We start from the raw sequence: 17030 nt of genomic DNA on the forward strand, positions 1-17030 counted from the left end.
TTTGGGAATCTCTGCTTTGGAACAATGCTACACCCTGACGTAGCACCATTGTAGTTGCGGCACTGTGGGAGGACTTGGAGTTGGAAAGACATCCCATCCAGTTTGCACCTAAAGGCAAACCGACCAAATTGGTGCACTCTGAAATGATACTTGAACCAAAATACAACTATCCTTTCAAAACTCGCACTTCTCTGAATTTTGCAGGGCAGTACTCCAGCCAGGTAATGTGTACAAAATTGTGTATACTGGGGTAAAGCGTGTCTAGAAATGTTAGTGAAAACAGATTATAGAGATGCATTGTATTATTTTCCCTAGCCTACGCACATTTTAAGCTGCCCAGAGTGGGTTTAAATAATAAAATTGTTGTTGTTGTTGTTGTTGTTATAAATAATAAAATTGTTGTTGTTGTTGTTATAAATAATAACATTGTTGTTGTTGTTACCTTACTCTAGTACAGTAGTACCTCGTTTTGCGACCGGGATCCATTCCGGAGCCCCATCCAATGGCTGAAAAGTACACTGGACAAAGTGCCATGTCTGTGCATGCAATTCTGTGCATGTGGGAGTGGCGAAGCTGGAAGTAACCCATTCTGGTACTTCCAGGTTTGCCGTGGAGGTTCAATGGAACAGGCGCTCAATGAAGCGGATGCTAGACGAGGTACCACTGTATATGCATTTTGGCTGGAGAACTGCATTACAAAATGCAGAGAAATGTGAATGCCAAAGCATGGCTGTGTTTCAGTTCCACTATAGCAGGGGTAGGCAACCTAAGGCTGGGGGGCTGGATCCGGCCCAATCGCCTTCTAAATCCGGCCCGTGGACGGTCCGGGAATCAGAGTGTTTTTACATGAGTAGAATGTGTGCTTTTATTTAAAATGCATCTCTGGGTTATTTGTGGGGCATAGGAATTTGTTCATATATTTTTCCTCAAAATATAGTCCGGCCCACCATATGGTCTGAGGGACAGTGGACCAGCCCACAGCTGAAAAAGTTTGCTGACCCCTGCCCTGTAGTTTCAGGAGGTGCACATTAAGTTACTTACTTTTAAATGCAAACTGAATTTCCTTCCCCACCCCTATCCAGAACTTTGGCTTCAGCACCATTGAAAACTCATTATTTTGCCTCCTTTTGCAAAGAAATACAGTGCTGGGAGCTCTGGCGAGAACCAATTATTACAGTCCTGCTTCCCTCCTTCTCTTTAATCTGCTGCTTCAGAAGCTGTCAAATAATGAAGCTGTGCCATGATGCGATGATCCTCACTTACATAGAGAAGAGACCAATTTTGTTTACTCGCTGGGGAAAGTGTTCCAAACTCCTAATTAAGTGGAAAGCACTGACGGTGCTTTGGAGATGTCACTGCCACAATCTTAATGTTCAGGGGGAACAAGTGGGAAAATTATGTGGGGTGTATGCGTTGCAGTGCTACATGAAAGTACCATATTTTTTCATGTATAAAACGCCCCCCATGTATAAGATGTCCCCTATTTTGGGGGACTCCAGATTAAGAAAATGGGGGGAGATTGCCCAGAGTTGCTGAGCTTTTGGGGGAGGATTGCCCATAGCTTTTGGGGGGCAGAGTTGCTGAGCTTTTTTTAGGGGGGATTGCCAAAAACCGGTCACCCGCCTGCCCTACGCTGCTAAGCTGCCAATCACGCACATCGTTTGTCCCCTCGCAGGCAGAGGCCGCCAATCATGCCGAATTGCAGCAGCGACAGCCAATCAACACCAGCCCTTCCCGCTGCCACCAATCCCATGCCCAATAGCCGCAGACAATCTCTGGCATGCGGCAGCAACCAATCCCACATCCCCACTATGCACTATCCGTGTATAAGGCAACCCCCCCCCCCATTTTTAACATTAATATTTAATTTTAAAAACCCCTCGTCTTATACACAGAAAAGTACGGTAACTCGTTCTACTGGTGAAATGTTTTGTACCAGTGGAACGTTGGTGCACAAGAGGGTGCAGGTAACTTTGTTTCTGCTAGTGCAACAATTGCATTAGATTATGTTGTTGTGCAACATTAAAACTCACCCATCCGCTACTGCAAGAGCCACTGTTTATTTATTTATTTTTAAAGGCACCCTTGCGTTAGCGGATAGAGAATGTTGGATAGAGCTCTATGTTGTTGAGCATATGTGGAGCAATGGGAAATTATCTTTGAAGGTCAAGTCGATCAAGGTCCTTTAAAAAAGCTCCCAAAATGAGCAGCCAAGTCATGGGCTGCATATTCAAGCCAGCATGGAAATTCAGACCATTTCTTCCCTGCCACTAGCATCTATGTCATATTTCTTATTGAATTATCAAGGGCTGGTTATATAGGGTTGCCATATTTTTAAGAGCAAAATTTGCTGACTTCTACTTTTCACTATGGATCGCTATGACGACTCTCACTTTAAATATTCCTACTATATGTAGGCTATAGAAGCTGTGATATAAGCGGGTGGCGCTGCGGTCTAAACAACTGAGCCTCTTGGTCTTGGCAATCAGAAGGTCGGCGGTTCGAATCCCCGCAACGGGGTGTGCTCCTGTTGCTCTTTCCCAGCTCCTGCCAACCTAGCATGCCCCAAAGTGCAAGTAGATAAATAGGTACCACTCCAGTGGGAAGGTAAACGGCGTTTCTGTGCGCTGCTCTGGTTTTGGTGTTCATTGCGCCAGAAATGGCTTAGTCATGCTGGCCACATGACCCAGAAAAACTGTCTGTGGACAAACATCAGCTCCCTTGGCCTGTAAAGCGAGATGAGCGCTGCAACCCCAGAGTCGTCTGCGACTGGACTTAACTGTCAGGGGTCCTTTACCTTTTTACTATATGTAGGCTATAGAAGCTGTGATATATTGCTGGTAGCCTTGTTCTTAACCTTCAGCAACAAAATAAGAATAACAATAATACACAGGACTCAACTTCATTGGATGCCCATCAGATCTAGAATTAGGAGAGAGGGAATAAAACTCTCTATGTTCTTTCTTCCACACAAAGCATATTTTTGCCACCTGCTCAAACCATCTGTCTTAAGAGGCATTGTGAACCTCAGGGTGTGTTCCTGCAGAGGAGGAGGTCAACAGCATTGACGAGAGACCTTCCTCAGGAAATTACACCCGAGGAAAGCAAGAGTGCACTCTGAAATATGGCATTGTGAATAGACACTTCTTCCTAATTATTTCTTTTAATAGCTCTTTCAAAATTGCTTCTGTTGGGAGTAAGTAATTTGCCTCATTTGAACATAGCACCGCCACTTTATTCCTCTGTTACTAGTCATTTTACAGCGTTCTGGTAATGACCTGTCACATTATAGAAAAGTAGTAGATCAATAAACGCAGGACAGGTTGGTAATTAAAATGATGCAATGCACACCTTGAAAGTTCATTTGTGATTCTATAATGGTGCTGTTCCAAGGTGCTTTGTGCATGTTTTATGATAAACAATTGGGAAAGGTATTAATTGTCTGCATGTTCCTTGTAGTCAGGCTGTACATTTCTTAATTTGTAAATAGGGGAGGGGGTGTAACTCTGCTCTGAATGGTTCAGTGCAAAAGAGATTGGGCAAATTCAAGGAGGAGAAAGCTATCAGCGGCTAATAGCCATTATGGCTAAGCTCTGCCTTCACAGTAATGCTCTAAATAGCAGTTGCTGGAAGACACAAGAGGAGAGAGAGCTATTGTGATCGAATCCTGCTTGCAGGTTTCACACAGGCATCTGGATGGCCGCTGTGAGACTAGATGGTCCATTGGCCTGATCCTGCAGACTCTTTGTATGTACTTGTGAAAACTCATACAAATGTTACTGCTCCTTTCCTGGCATATCTCTCCTTTTGTGGTTGAACCGATTCCTGAAATTCCAATCCGGACTGTGACTCACACTATGTCAGGTTGAAATAATTTATGTCACACTGACATTTTCTTGCTAATATTCGAGGAGGTTTATGTATACGGTGTAGCGATAGCACGTAAATTCGGTGCCGTTCGCATTCTAATGTGAGCCTGCCTGTTTTATGCTTCCCAAAATAATAGAATCATAGAATCATAGAATCATAGAATCATAGAATCATAGAGTTGGAAGAGACCACAAGGGTCATCGAGTCCAACCCCCTGCCAAGCAGGAAACACCATCAGAGCACTCCTGACATATGGTTGTCAAGCCTCTGCTTAAAGACCTCCAAAGAAGGAGACTCCACCACACTCCTTGGCAGCAAATTCCACTGTCGAACAGCTCTTACTGTCAGGAAGTTCTTCCTAATGTTTAGGTGGAATCTTCTTTCTTGTAGTTTGGATCCATTGCTCCGTGTCCGCTTCTCTGGAGCCGCAGAAAACAACCTTTCTCCCTCCTCTTTGTGACATCCTTTTATATATTTGAACATGGCTATCATATCACCCCTTAACCTCCTCTTCTCCAGGCTAAAAATGCCCAGCTCCCTTAGCCGTTCCTCATAAGGCATCGTTTCCAGGCCTTTGACCATTTTGGTTGCCCTCCTCTGGACACGTTCTAGTTTGTCAGTGTCCTTCTTGAACTGTGGTGCCCAGAACTGGACACAGTACTCCAGGTGAGGTCTGACCAGAGCAGAATACAGTGGCGTTATAACTTCCCTTGATCTAGATGCTATACTTTGATCTAGATGCTATAATAGGTGAACTGAAGGGCAACTGTCCTTCAAAATTCACTCTTCTCTGAATTTTGTGATGTAGCTCTCAATCCCAAGCATATGTAGAAATAATAGTAATAATAATAATAATAATAATAATAGGAGGAGGAGGAAATATGCAGAGAAATGCATACATGAGTGAAAAATACCACACAAAAGTGTATTTTATTACAGGGAGCTGCTTTTCAAACTTTGTGTGTTAGGAAAAGCGAGTACTGGGAAATTTTGCTGGCCCAGAGTGAAACAGAGTGTACGGATGTCTGAAGATAAAAAGTCCTTTGAAATCAAAGTGTTTGATGGCACTTTAATTCAAAATTCAAATTTGAAAGTTTGGCTAACGAATAAAAGGTTTTCAACTACAGTGGTACCTCGGGTTAAGTACCTAATTCGTTCCGGAGGTCCGTTCTTAACCTGAAACTGTTCTTAACCTGAAGCACCACTTTAGCTAATGGGGCCTCCCGCTGCCACCTCGCCACCAGAGCACGATTTCTGTTCTCATCCTGAAGCAAAGTTATTAACCCGAGGTACTATTTCTGGGTTGGCGGAGTCTGTAACCTGAAGCGTATGTAACCCGAGGTACCACTGTAGTGCTATGCTGAATTCACATTCAAAAATTCTCAAAGGGGAGAGAAATCTCAGTGAAAGTCTCACGCAGGGGATATGTATTTTTTATTTTATTTTTTGCTGGACTTCGCTTACTTTTGAGGTGACTGATTCTACAAATCATTGGTCCAGTGCCCTGCAGCCTTCCTGGCTTCACACACTTCAGTGAAATCCCAGGGGGCGGGGCAGGGAGGGAGAGATGCCAGGAGTCAATGCCTGTCATAATACTTTTTCAGGTCAGAAAGTGTGGGCACTGAGGGAATCTGACCAGTGCTGGATAAATCTTGGGAGAGATTCAATGTTGCACTGTTACAAATGTTCCATTAGTGCAAGAATTTCTACTTGCCCAATGGAATCATCTCCCCCTTTCCCCACTCCCTATACCCCCCAAAGCCCATTTTGGTGGGTGAGGGGGCACACCATGGGGGGAGAAGGGGAAGTTCCTAAGGCACTAGTAAAAGTCCTTGTGTGTGTGTCTGCTAGCAGGACCAGTTGTTGTTGTTTAGTCGTTTAGTCATGTCCAACTTTTCGTGACCCCATGGACCAGAGCACGCCAGGCACTCCTGTCTTCCACTGCCACCCGCAGTTTGGTCAGATTCATGTTTGTAGCTTCGAGAACACTGTCTAACCATCTCATTCTCTGTCGTTCCCTTCTCCTTGTGCCCTCCATCTTTCCCAGGGTCTTCTCCAGGGAGTCTTCTCTTCTCATGAGATGTCCAAAGTATTGGAGCCTCAGCTTCAGGATCTGTCCTTCCAGTGAGCACTCAGGGCTGATTTCCTTAAGAATGTATCTAAATCCAGCCCATTCACTGGAAAGAAAAACAGACACTGTGCTTGACCAACTTGCAGTAATAACGCAAGACCAAAGCTCCAAACCCACAATTATTATTTTTTTTACAAAATTCTCCTGAGAAGAATTTTGTCCTGAGAATGAGTCAGAACAATGAAAATGTCTTTCACGGGTGCAGAAAGCATTTGAAAAACTGGAGGATGTATTTCAGAAAGGCACAAGTTTTCACTGCTGTAAAATAACGCATCCCCCATTCTGTTCCTCCGTTGTTTATTATCTTGTTTCACAGCATTTTGAACTGAGACAGCCTGCAAACATGTCCTTTAAAACGTTGCCTTGTTTTGCAACCACACTGCATTAAGTTTGAAAATTAGGTGGTGTTGTGAATTGATGACTTTCGAAACAAAATGAAACATTTGGTTGCTGTCATGGCTTTTCTAAAAAATCTGAGGGTGGAATACCACCTCCTTGCAGTGTGATAAATACAGCGAGAAGGAAGGAAAAAAATGACATGTGGGAATTGTGTCTTTGCTGTAATTCTCTCTCTCTTTACGCCTTGCTACACAAGATACACTGATACATGCATGTACACACAAGTGCATACAGCTCTGGGCTGTAGGGGAACGTCTTAGTTTAGAAGGGAAGTTAGCATAGTAGTGTTTTATTAAATCACAAATGATTGAGATATAGAGGGATTGTTTTGCTCCTATTGCAAGATCACCAACATAGTCATATGTTGACTATAGCAACTGGTTCAGGACGGATGAGGGCCACGATGCTCCAGAAGCCATCAGAAGTGGCTCTCTGGGTGAAGCAGATCCCCTGTACTAGTTTCCCAGCAGGAGGGTTATCGGGTTGCCGTTGTTTACAGGGTTGGGGAGAGAGTAGGGAGGTCATCACAGTCACCCTTAGTCTTGGAAACTCCTGGCATGCAAAATATTGGTCTAGCTAGATCTTGGTGTTGTTCTCCAAGGGAAGTCTTTTTCAGCCAACTCAGCCTGGAACTATTGTAAATATTAGGGTTGCAATACTGGTGGAATTAATTGGTGGATTAATTGTATAACCCAAGGGGAAGGTGAGCCTTTTTTATTCTCTTTCGATATACAATGGACGCTTGGGTTGTGAACGTGATCCATGCGGAGGCACGTTCGCAACCTGCAGTGCCGGGTCTGCACATGCGCAGGTTGCAATTCAGCGCTTCTGCACATGCGCAAAGCGTGATTTAGTGCTTCTGCGCATGCGTGACCACCGAAACCAGGTTTCAGCGCGTCCATAACCCAAAAACACGCAACCTGAAGCATCTGTAACCCGAGGTATGACTGTATATGTACTTGCAGTTTTACCTGGTAAACCTCCCCCGAAAGGGAACTGTTTGAAATACACAAGCGAGCTTGAAAGAACACTCTGCTGCCATTGTGGTTCAATTATAATACTGACTGGGTGAGGATTCTGGCAGCTACCCTCAGTGCAAGGATGGAAAGAATTCTGGACTGGAGTACCAGCATGTTGGGAGATGGAGCGAGACTACAGAGGGGAATTCTGGATGGCTGCCCAGAGCTAATGGTGTATTTTTGTTTGGGATGTGGCGTATTATGGCTCCTGTGAGCAGAAATCGAAAATGGAATTGCTGGAATATGGATAACAACAGGGGGATATATTTCACACAGAACTATGAAGGCGAAAGCTGAACAGACCAGTGGTTGCAAACATAAAAGAAAATCAAGCGAGGATCAACATCGGAATGGTTTATTGACTAATTAAGAAATGCAATGTGATACTAGATGATCAGCACTCCGCGAAATTCAGAGCATAGGAAGTCACCCAAAGATATATAATTTGGCATTTATATTTGGCTTTATTTGATTGTTTTGTAATTTGGAATGTTTTGATGTGGTTTTTATTGGATTATTAAAATGGAAAACTTAATAAATATTATTTTTTAAAAAATTGAGCATTGCAATAATCAGCTCCTCTTGTCCCTTTCTCTCTTCCTTTCTCATGCAGGGTAGCTTCTATGTGCCCTCTGAAAACTGCATGCAGCATGCGCACAAGTGGCACAAAGACCTCTGCCTCCTGCTCCTCAAGGCGTATCGAGGACTCCACATGTACTATGCCTTCATCACGAAGGAGATTCCCAATTTGCCGCAGCTGAAGTTAGGTAAGAGGACAGCCATGGCCTGAGATCTGAGCACGTGGACCGGTTCTTGTGTTCAGGTGACTTGAAGCCCAACAAAATGACTGATTCTGCCATACCAATCTCCCCTCTTTGCTGCCACAAGGAAACTGCTTACACACGTCAGTCCAGTTACCTTGGCAATGGGCTCACAGCTTCCTCTCCCTTTAGTACTGTTTGGAGCACCTTCAAACGACCATTAAAAAGGAAACTTTGTGCAGGGGACACCAAACCCCCAAATTTCGGTTTATCCCCAGCTTAAAGCTGGCCACACTTCTTGCTGCCACAACCCTCTCACCGCCTGCAATACAATGGCAATAATGCCAACCTCCCTGACACGCTGTTTTATAAGTTCACAGAACAATAAACCTTGGGAATAAGGTAAAGGTAAGGTAACGGGTTGATTTGCTTTTTTTTCCAAAGGGTAGATTGTGGTCTTTATTTAGGCTATATTGAGTTGGTGATAAATATTACTTTAATTTCTTTCTTTTTTTTTTTTTTTTGGCACCTTGTTGTATCTGGCAAGATATATGAGAAAAGATGGAGCAACAAAATGTATTCCACCATTTCAATTAAGACATTTGGCTGAGGTCTTCTGATGTTCCTATTATCATGCAAATCAACCCTGGGCACAGATGCTTCTGAAATAATTGATTGTACCTTTTTCTTCTTATTTTTTCTAGAGGATCTTTCAGTAGAAGACACCCTGTTGCAGCTGTCTGCAGAGCTACAGGTAGCTAGCACAATAACACACGCCCATGTGTGCGTTTCCCAAACAACTGCAAGACTAATATATCATTTTTCCTCTTCAAAGATGCATGTCCATTGTCAAGTACATCTATTTGTCTATGGGGAAGGGAGTGTTATGTTAGAATGCAAACATTACATGAGTTTTGCATTCCAGCACAATGACTTCTGCATGGGGTTGGAGCACTTTGTCAGAGATTTGCAAATCCATTTCATTCCAGCCCATTCCCCTTTTGCATGTTCTTTCCCATAATTCAATTCTGTGCAGTTTCCTTATTCACACGTCATTCTTCTTTTCAAAAAAGAAAACACACAAACCTTCTCAAACATTTTTTTTAAAAAATATTTATTTTCTGTCTAAATCTGTATATAATGTTTATCTTCTGTCAAAAACGTATCCAAATATTTTGATATGTTTAAATTGCTGAGAGGTGACACATGATCGTGCCTTGTAAGTGACATGGAGCAGGGCCTTCTTGGTGGTGATGCCACATTTTCAGAACATCCTACCTAGTTGTATCTGGTTGGCTTCTGCAGTGGATATATTTCAAAAAAGACTGAATACATATCTTTTTCTTTTGCCCAGGGTTTTGTATCTTAATGGCAATTGCTATTTCTTGGGGTAGTCCAATCGTTTGTCACTGCTTCTGATTTGATTGTGATCCTGTTGGTCTAACTCTGACTTTTATCATGCTACGCCTTGCTTTACCTAGCTGATGCTCTTATCCTCACTTGGTGCAGATTGTGGGATGTAAAAACAACTAAGAAACTAATAATAATAATAATAATAATAATAATAATAATAATAATAATCATGCCCCGCCCTGATCCATATGCAGACCAAGTGATTTTGTATAGGAATCTGCAAAGATCAAATCTCTCAAGCTTCCTTACCCCCTATGAAGGAAAGCAAAAGCTATTGAGGCTTTTTTAAAAAAGAAATAAAGAAAAACCCCTGAAAGGTTTGGAAAGAGGTTTATTTTTCTCTTCAAATTCCATAATGTAAAATCACTGAATGAAGTTGATTGGCAGTAGGCACACAACACAGGGACGTTGTGGGTAAAGGCCTCAGCGCCTAGGGCTTGCCGATCAAATGGTCGGTGGTTCGAATCCCCATGGCGGGGTTCGCTCCCGTTGTTCGGTCCCAGCACCTGCCAACCTAGCAGTTCAAAAGCACTCCCGGGTGCAAGTAGATAAATAGGGACTGCTTACTAGCGGGAAGGTAAATGGCGTTTCCGTGTGCGGCTCTGGCTCACCAGAGCAACGATGTCACGCTGGCCACGTGACCCAGAAGTGTCTCCGGACAGTGCTGGCCCCCGGGCTCTTGATTGAGATGGGCACACAACCCTAGAGTCTGTCAAGACTGGCCCGTACAGGCAGGGGTACCTTTACCTTTACTTAGGCACACAACTCAACATACTTTCACCCAACACAGAGTGGTTCATCTTATAAATATTACTCCCACATGATAGCTACAATGATGGCTAAAAAGAAAAAGGTAAAGGACCCCTGACAGTTAAGTTCAGTCACGAACTACTCTGGGGTTGCGGCGCTCACCTCACTTTACTGACTGAGGGAGCCGACGTTTGTCCGCAGTTTTTCCGGGTCATGTGGTGAGCATGACTAAGCTGCTTCTGGCGAAACCAGAGCAGCACACGGAAACGCCGTTTACCTTCCCACCAGAGCGGTACCTATTTATCTACTTGAACTTTGACGTGCTTTCGAACTGCTAGGTGGGCAGGAGCAGGGACAGAGTAACGGGAGCTCACCCCATCATGGGGATTCAAACCTCCGACCTTCCGATCGGCAAGCCCCAAAGGCTCAGTGGTTTACACCACAGCGCCACCTGCGTCCCTACAGTGATGGCTACAGCCACTCAAAAGAAATATCCAGCAGAGTTGTTCTTAGGCATGGTATTTTCTGTGGGTGGACAAATTGGCCTAATATCTGCTAAATATGGGATCTTATTGTGAGACCATCACTGGTGATGTTTCTTGTGGCTGGCATTATGGTGCCCTGTGGTGTTCTAAGAATGGCTGGGTAGTATTATGCTCAGTTCCAAAGCGAAGAACTTGATTAAGGCAGGGGTATTAGCATTATTATTTATTCATGTACGTGCCACTTAATTGCCAAGGTGTCTTCTAAATAGTTTTACAAGTATAAAAGCAATTGCAAAAAGAAAATATTAACACACTTAATTGAAATACACAAGAAAACAACCCCCTCGAAAGATTACAATAAACCACCCGCACTTAGAATGTTCAATACAAGAGCTCATTAAAACATCACAACTGTTAAAAGAGTTAAAGCAGCCATTGAAACAGGAAGTTTGGTTCAGGAGATCGGGAAAATGCTTGCTTAAACAGGTGTACCTTCAGAAGATGGTGCAATGGCATTACCAATGGGACATTCCATATTTCAGCAGAGAGAGTATTCCAGAATACTTGGGCTGCCAATGTTATGGACGAAAAGGTCCAAAGCTGGGGGTGAAGGTCGAAAGCATTCACACCAGTGGTGGAGAAAGGGGATTTATTCAGAGTACAGTAAGAAGATTCAGGGGAACCCAGTTCCAAATCCTATACATTCAGAGATTTATATATTGCGTGGTGAGTTCCCGCCTCCCCCCGATGGAAATAAAGACACATGACATGACTATTTAAGGTTAATGGGCAAAAATGGCCACAACTTTATTGGTTACAGGTGGTGAGCGGTATTGGCTTAGGCTTAGTGTTCAAGAAGGACACTGACAAACTGGAACATGTCCAGAGGAGGGCAACCAAAATGGTCAAAGGCCTGGAAACGATGCCTTATGAGGAACGGCTAAGGGAGCTGGGCATGTTTAGCCTGGAGAAGAGGAGGTTAAGGGGTGATATGATAGCCATGTTTATATATATCAAAGGATGTCACATAGAGGAGGGAGAAAGGTTGTTTTCTGCTGCTCCAGAGAAGCAGACACAGAGCAATGGATCCAAACTACAAGAAAGAAGATTCCACCTAAACATTAGGAAGAACTTCCTGACAGTAAGAGCTGTTTGACAGTGGAATTTGCTGCCAAGGAGTGTGGTGGAGTCTCCTTCTTTGGAGGTCTTTAAGCAGAGGCTTGACAACCATATGTCAGGAGTGCTCTGATGGTGTTTCCTGCTTGGCAGGGGGTTGGACTCGATGGCCCTTGTGGTCTCTTCCAACTCTATGATTCTATGATTGGTCCTAACCGACTATCCGGCTTTAGCCTGTTTGCTTGAAGTCCGGGAAGGGTTAACCACCAGTAGGGGGAGTCCTGCTGATGCACATCAACTAGGAGCTCCGCCGGGGTCTCCGCTTGGGGGCGTGCCTTAGGCCCTCACCTCCATAGGCTTCGGACAGGGCCACGCCCCCCAGAATCCTTTACCAGACTACCCTTGATATACGTTGAAGGCGATGGTGCTTTCTCCCCCCTTCATCTACATAAAAATACCCTTACCAATGCCTAACCATCAATGCCGAGGAAGTTGTGATGGTTTGCTACGAGGTAGGCAAAAAACCAAGTGGCTGGTGCCAATTTACCAAATGGAAAAAATTCCTACCAGGCCCCTTAACGGCGACCAACCGAGGTCCATAGCAAGGTCCAAAGGAGAAACCTAAAGGGCAGGAGGGTGGGAAACCCATTGAGCTGAGGCGGCAAAAGAGGGAGATCCCTGGCTGCGCCAGCATAATAGAGGGCAAACCATGCCCTCCCTAAGCCAGCTGATTGGCTGGCCAGGGGATGACGCGGCTGGGGGTTTCCTCAATCACGCGGAGGCTGAAAGCCAGCCTCCGTGCACGTGGAGAGGGCTTGAAGCCCGCAACTCCACCTCCTCTCGAGTTCGGAAGTGGCTTTTCAAATACATTGGTTTGACTTTTGTTGTTGTTGTTTAGTCGTTCAGTCGTGTCCGACTCTTCGTGACCCCATGGACCAGAGCACGCCAGGCACTCCTGTCTTCCACTGCCTCCCGCAGTTTGGTCAGATTCATGTTTGTAGCTTCGAGAACACTGTCTAACCATCTCGTCCTCTGTCGTCCCTTTCTCCTTGTGCCCTCCATCTTTCCCAACATCAGGGTCTTTTCCAGTGAGTCTTCTCTTCTCATGAGGTGGCCAAAGTATTGGAGCCTCAGCTTCACGATCTGTCCTTCCAGTGAGCACTCAGGGCTGATTTCCTTAAGAATGGATGCATTTGATCTTCTTGCAGTCCATGGGACTTCTTGCAGTCCATGGGACTGTCAAGAGTTTCCTCCAGCACCATAATTCAAAAGCGTCAATTCTTCGGCGATCAGCCTTCTTTATGGTCCAGCTCTCACTTCCATACATCACTACTGGGAAAACCATAGCTTTTACTATACGGACCTTTGTTGGCAAGGTGATGTCTCTACTTTTTAAAATGCTGTCTAGGTTGGACTTTACCATGATTCTATTGGCTATCAGTGTTCCCTGTTCCCTATGACAATGTGCTATTACCTCCTTTTGGTAACCAGGGTAAAAAGTAAAGGTAAAGGACCCCTGGACGCTTAAGTCCAGTCAAAGGCAACTGTGGGGTTGCAGCGCTCATCTTATTTTTCAGGTCGAAAATACAGTTTTCTGGGTCATGTGGCCCGCATGACTAAACCGCTTCTGTTGCAACAGGACACCATGATGGAAACCAGAGTGCACAGAAATGCCGTTTACCTTCCCACCACAGCAATACCTATTTATCTACTTGCACTGGCGTGCTTTCTAACTGCTAGGTTGGCAGGAGCTGGGACAGAGCAACAGGAGCTCACTCCGTTGCAGGGATTTGAACCACCAACCGCCCAATCAGCAAGCCCAAAAGGCTCTGTGGTTTAGACCACAGTGCCCCCTGCCCCTTTGACTGAACTTAACCGTCCAGGAGTCCTTTACCTTTACCTAACCCGGGTAAGGAGGGGGATGTCTGGGGTTTTTCTAGCTTACTTTGCTGCCCAGTACAATTTTTAGGACAGGACAAGGTCACAAAATATGGGAGTTGGGTGCTGGCAGTCTCATGGTAGCTTTTGCTGACCATTGCAGTGCATCGTTTATAGGTGATTAGTCCGGAAGGTTGAAAAATAGAAGAAAGGTTGAATGTTTATGCTTGTCCCCAATTCAAGCTGGGTTAAAAGGTTACTGGGGAGACCAAAACTATGCTTTGCTTGCTTCTAGCTGATTTTCAAGGCCAAAGCTGAAGTCCACTGCATGTAGAAGGATGGAATCTCTTGCTAATCCCTGGTGTTTGAAGCAAGTGGAGTTTATTATTCTAGAAAGGAAGCTAGTGAGGTTCCCTTCAGATTCTTTTAGACCAGCAGTTCTAAACCTGCGGGTCCCCAGATGTTGTTGGACTACAACTCGCATCATCCCTGAGCTCTGGCCCTTCTAGCTAGGGATGATGGGAGTTGTAGTTCAACATCTGGGGACCCACAAATTTAGAAAGGCTGTTTTAGACCATCATCCTTGCTCTCAGCTTTCTGGGGTGATAGGAGTTGGAGTCCTACAATGTACAGGCAGCACTATGTTGGCAAACCCTGAACTAAGACATGCATTTTATTATCTGATACTCAGAGGTATGTTGCATCTGAATATTGAAGCCCCATTTCGCTGCCATAGCTGAGAGCATTTGACTGATCTGTTCTCTGTGTAATTGATCAGATCTGGGGAATTTGCCACTTCCACAGTTTTTGGCTGCAGAAGAGAACCCCCAAAGAAGAGACCACATTGAATTATCCCCACCACCCCCAGCAAAATGATAATAAGCAACGGTTGGCCACAGAACAAAGAGAGATTTATTCTGCCAGTATCTCTGTTTGGAATCTCTGATTTTTATCGTGCGGCATTTTCTAATTCTAAACTAAAAACTAGGCTGACCACCCTGCTGGGAAATGCTTGGAGGAACAAACAAGGGAAATATTGCAGATGCATCAGAAAAAGTTTGGCGTGTTAGCGGGTTTTTTAAAAAAACATTGTAGATGGAGCAGCACCATCTAGCGGACAATGTATAATTGACAACAAGAGATGTCTGTTGTTTCTATTTTTGCAGTCCATAGGAAAGAACACTTAGTTGTCCACAGGCAGTTTCAGCAGAATAGTAGCATTAGGGGCAACTCTGAGTTCCAACAAGGAAACCTACTGGTGCAACATTCCTTGCAATGCTAGAGAAGACATGCCGTGGTATGTTTGGTCCAGCCAGTCGAAACTTCCTGTTCCTCCTGGCTGGAACATCCTTCCTTTTGCATGTGATAGAAGGTGGGTGTGACCTAACCTGTCCAGGTAACAAAAGGATGAGTCACGCAGCACACCTTTCTCTTTTTGACTTCCTTCTTTGTTTGACCAGCTTCTGGCTAGGACTGCTCTGCTAGCTCTCAGCTAGCAGAAGCACTGGGATTATTCCCTCATATGTGGTAGATCCACATGTACATATTTGTAACTAAGTCTGCGTTCAGGAATCCAACTGTGAACTGATGTGAGTGAAATTCTTTTGTTGACTTTGAATAAGATTGTTTCGTCTTTATTCTTTTAAGAGGGATTCAAGGGAACTTACAAGGAACGTACAATTCAACCTAGAATCATAGAGTTGGAAGAGACCACAAGGGCCATCGAGTCCAACCCCCTGCCAAGCAGGAAACACCATCAGAGCACTCCTGACATATGGTTGTCAAGCCTCTGCTTAAAGACCTCCAAAGAAGGAGACTCCACCACACTCCTTGGCAGCAAATTCCACTGTCGAACAGCTCTTACTGTCAGGAAGTTCTTCCTAATGTTTAGGTGGAATCTTCTTTCTTGTAGTTTGGATCCATTGCTCCGTGTCAGCTTCTCTGGAGCAGCAGAAAACAACCTTTCTCCCTCCTCTATGTGACATCCTTTTATATATTTGAACATGGCTATCATATCACCCCTTAACCTCCTCTTCTCCAGGCTAAACATGCCCAGCTCCCTTAGCCGTTCCTCATAAGGCATCGTTTCCAGGCCTTTGACCATTTTGGTTGCCCTCCTCTGGACACGTTCCAGTTTGTCAGTGTCCTTCTTGAACTGTGGTGCCCAGAACTGGACACAGTACTCCAGGTGAGGTCTGACCAGAGCAGAATACAGTGGCACTATTACTTCCCTTGATCTAGATGCTATACTCCTATTGATGCAGCCCAGAATTGCATTGGCTTTTTTAGCTGCCGCGTCACACTGTTGGCTCATGAGGCAGATTGAATTGTATAATAGTGAGAGGCTTGCTTAAGCCTGCAACCAGCTATCTGCTGTGCATATAAAAAGGGGGAATGTAACTGTGCTACATAAAGGAACTTGCTAGCGCAAGTTAGGAAGGATATTAACAAACAATATATCTTCTCCTGCCATCCTGAACATTCCCACATGTATTGCATCTCATGTTGCTTTGAAGGGGTTCCCAACCCCCACCAAGCAGAATTTGGGGGAGCATAAAGATCTGGAGGGAGAAAGGGAAATGGTTGTAAATTGTCCCATACCCACCTTCATCTGGTAGGAGCATCTCATCCTGTCAACACTGCACAGAATAGCCTCTCGCCAGCAGGAGAAACTCTGGATCTCAGCCTCTGTAAAAGATATTTGCCATAAATCGCCCCATCTTTCGCTGTCAGCTGAAATCCGTTCCCTGAACTAGACTCGCAAAACAGTTTGAATATTTTACTACTCCCATTATCCTTGTCAGAAGCTCAGTCTAGATTGATGCTCATGAGTAATGTTCATTTGAAGAAGCTGGAAATAGGGAAGGAGAGGGGCCAGGACACAGATGCCATCAAATCCAGAGCAAGATTGAGTTGAACTCGGCAAGAAGCAAATTTTTCAGGAGAATTTGAAGCCCCTTCCAGGAGGAAACGACTGAGGAACTCTGAGTGAGGAAAAAGTGCTTAGCAACATTTCCAGTATAGGCTTCTTTACCTCACGTTGCCAACATTGAGTTTCACACTGAGTTGTCTTTCAAGATACACGAAATACCAAGGAAATTACCAGACGAATTAGAGAGTTGGAATAGAAGACCCTTTGTGTCCCATCCAACTCTACAATTTTATGATCAATTCTACAAGGGTGAGAAAAGAGCCTTGATAAAAGTTG

The 17030-nt window shown here is 44.5% G+C and overlaps 1 protein-coding gene across 1 annotated transcript in view; it reads left to right on the forward strand.

Moving 5' to 3' along the window:
• The window catches only part of FAM135B (family with sequence similarity 135 member B), a 141444-nt gene that overhangs the window by 104516 nt on the left and 19898 nt on the right, over positions 1-17030 (forward strand). Inside the window, exons 8-9 of the mRNA XM_083450395.1 lie at positions 8033-8186; positions 8885-8934. Coding sequence (XP_083306521.1) covers positions 8033-8186; positions 8885-8934 — 204 coding nt within the window. The remainder of the gene's footprint in view (positions 1-8032; positions 8187-8884; positions 8935-17030) is intronic.

The sequence above is a fragment of the Podarcis tiliguerta genome (assembly GCF_965153285.1).
Source record: "Podarcis tiliguerta genome assembly, chromosome: 7".
Lineage (NCBI taxonomy): Eukaryota > Metazoa > Chordata > Lepidosauria > Squamata > Lacertidae > Podarcis > Podarcis tiliguerta.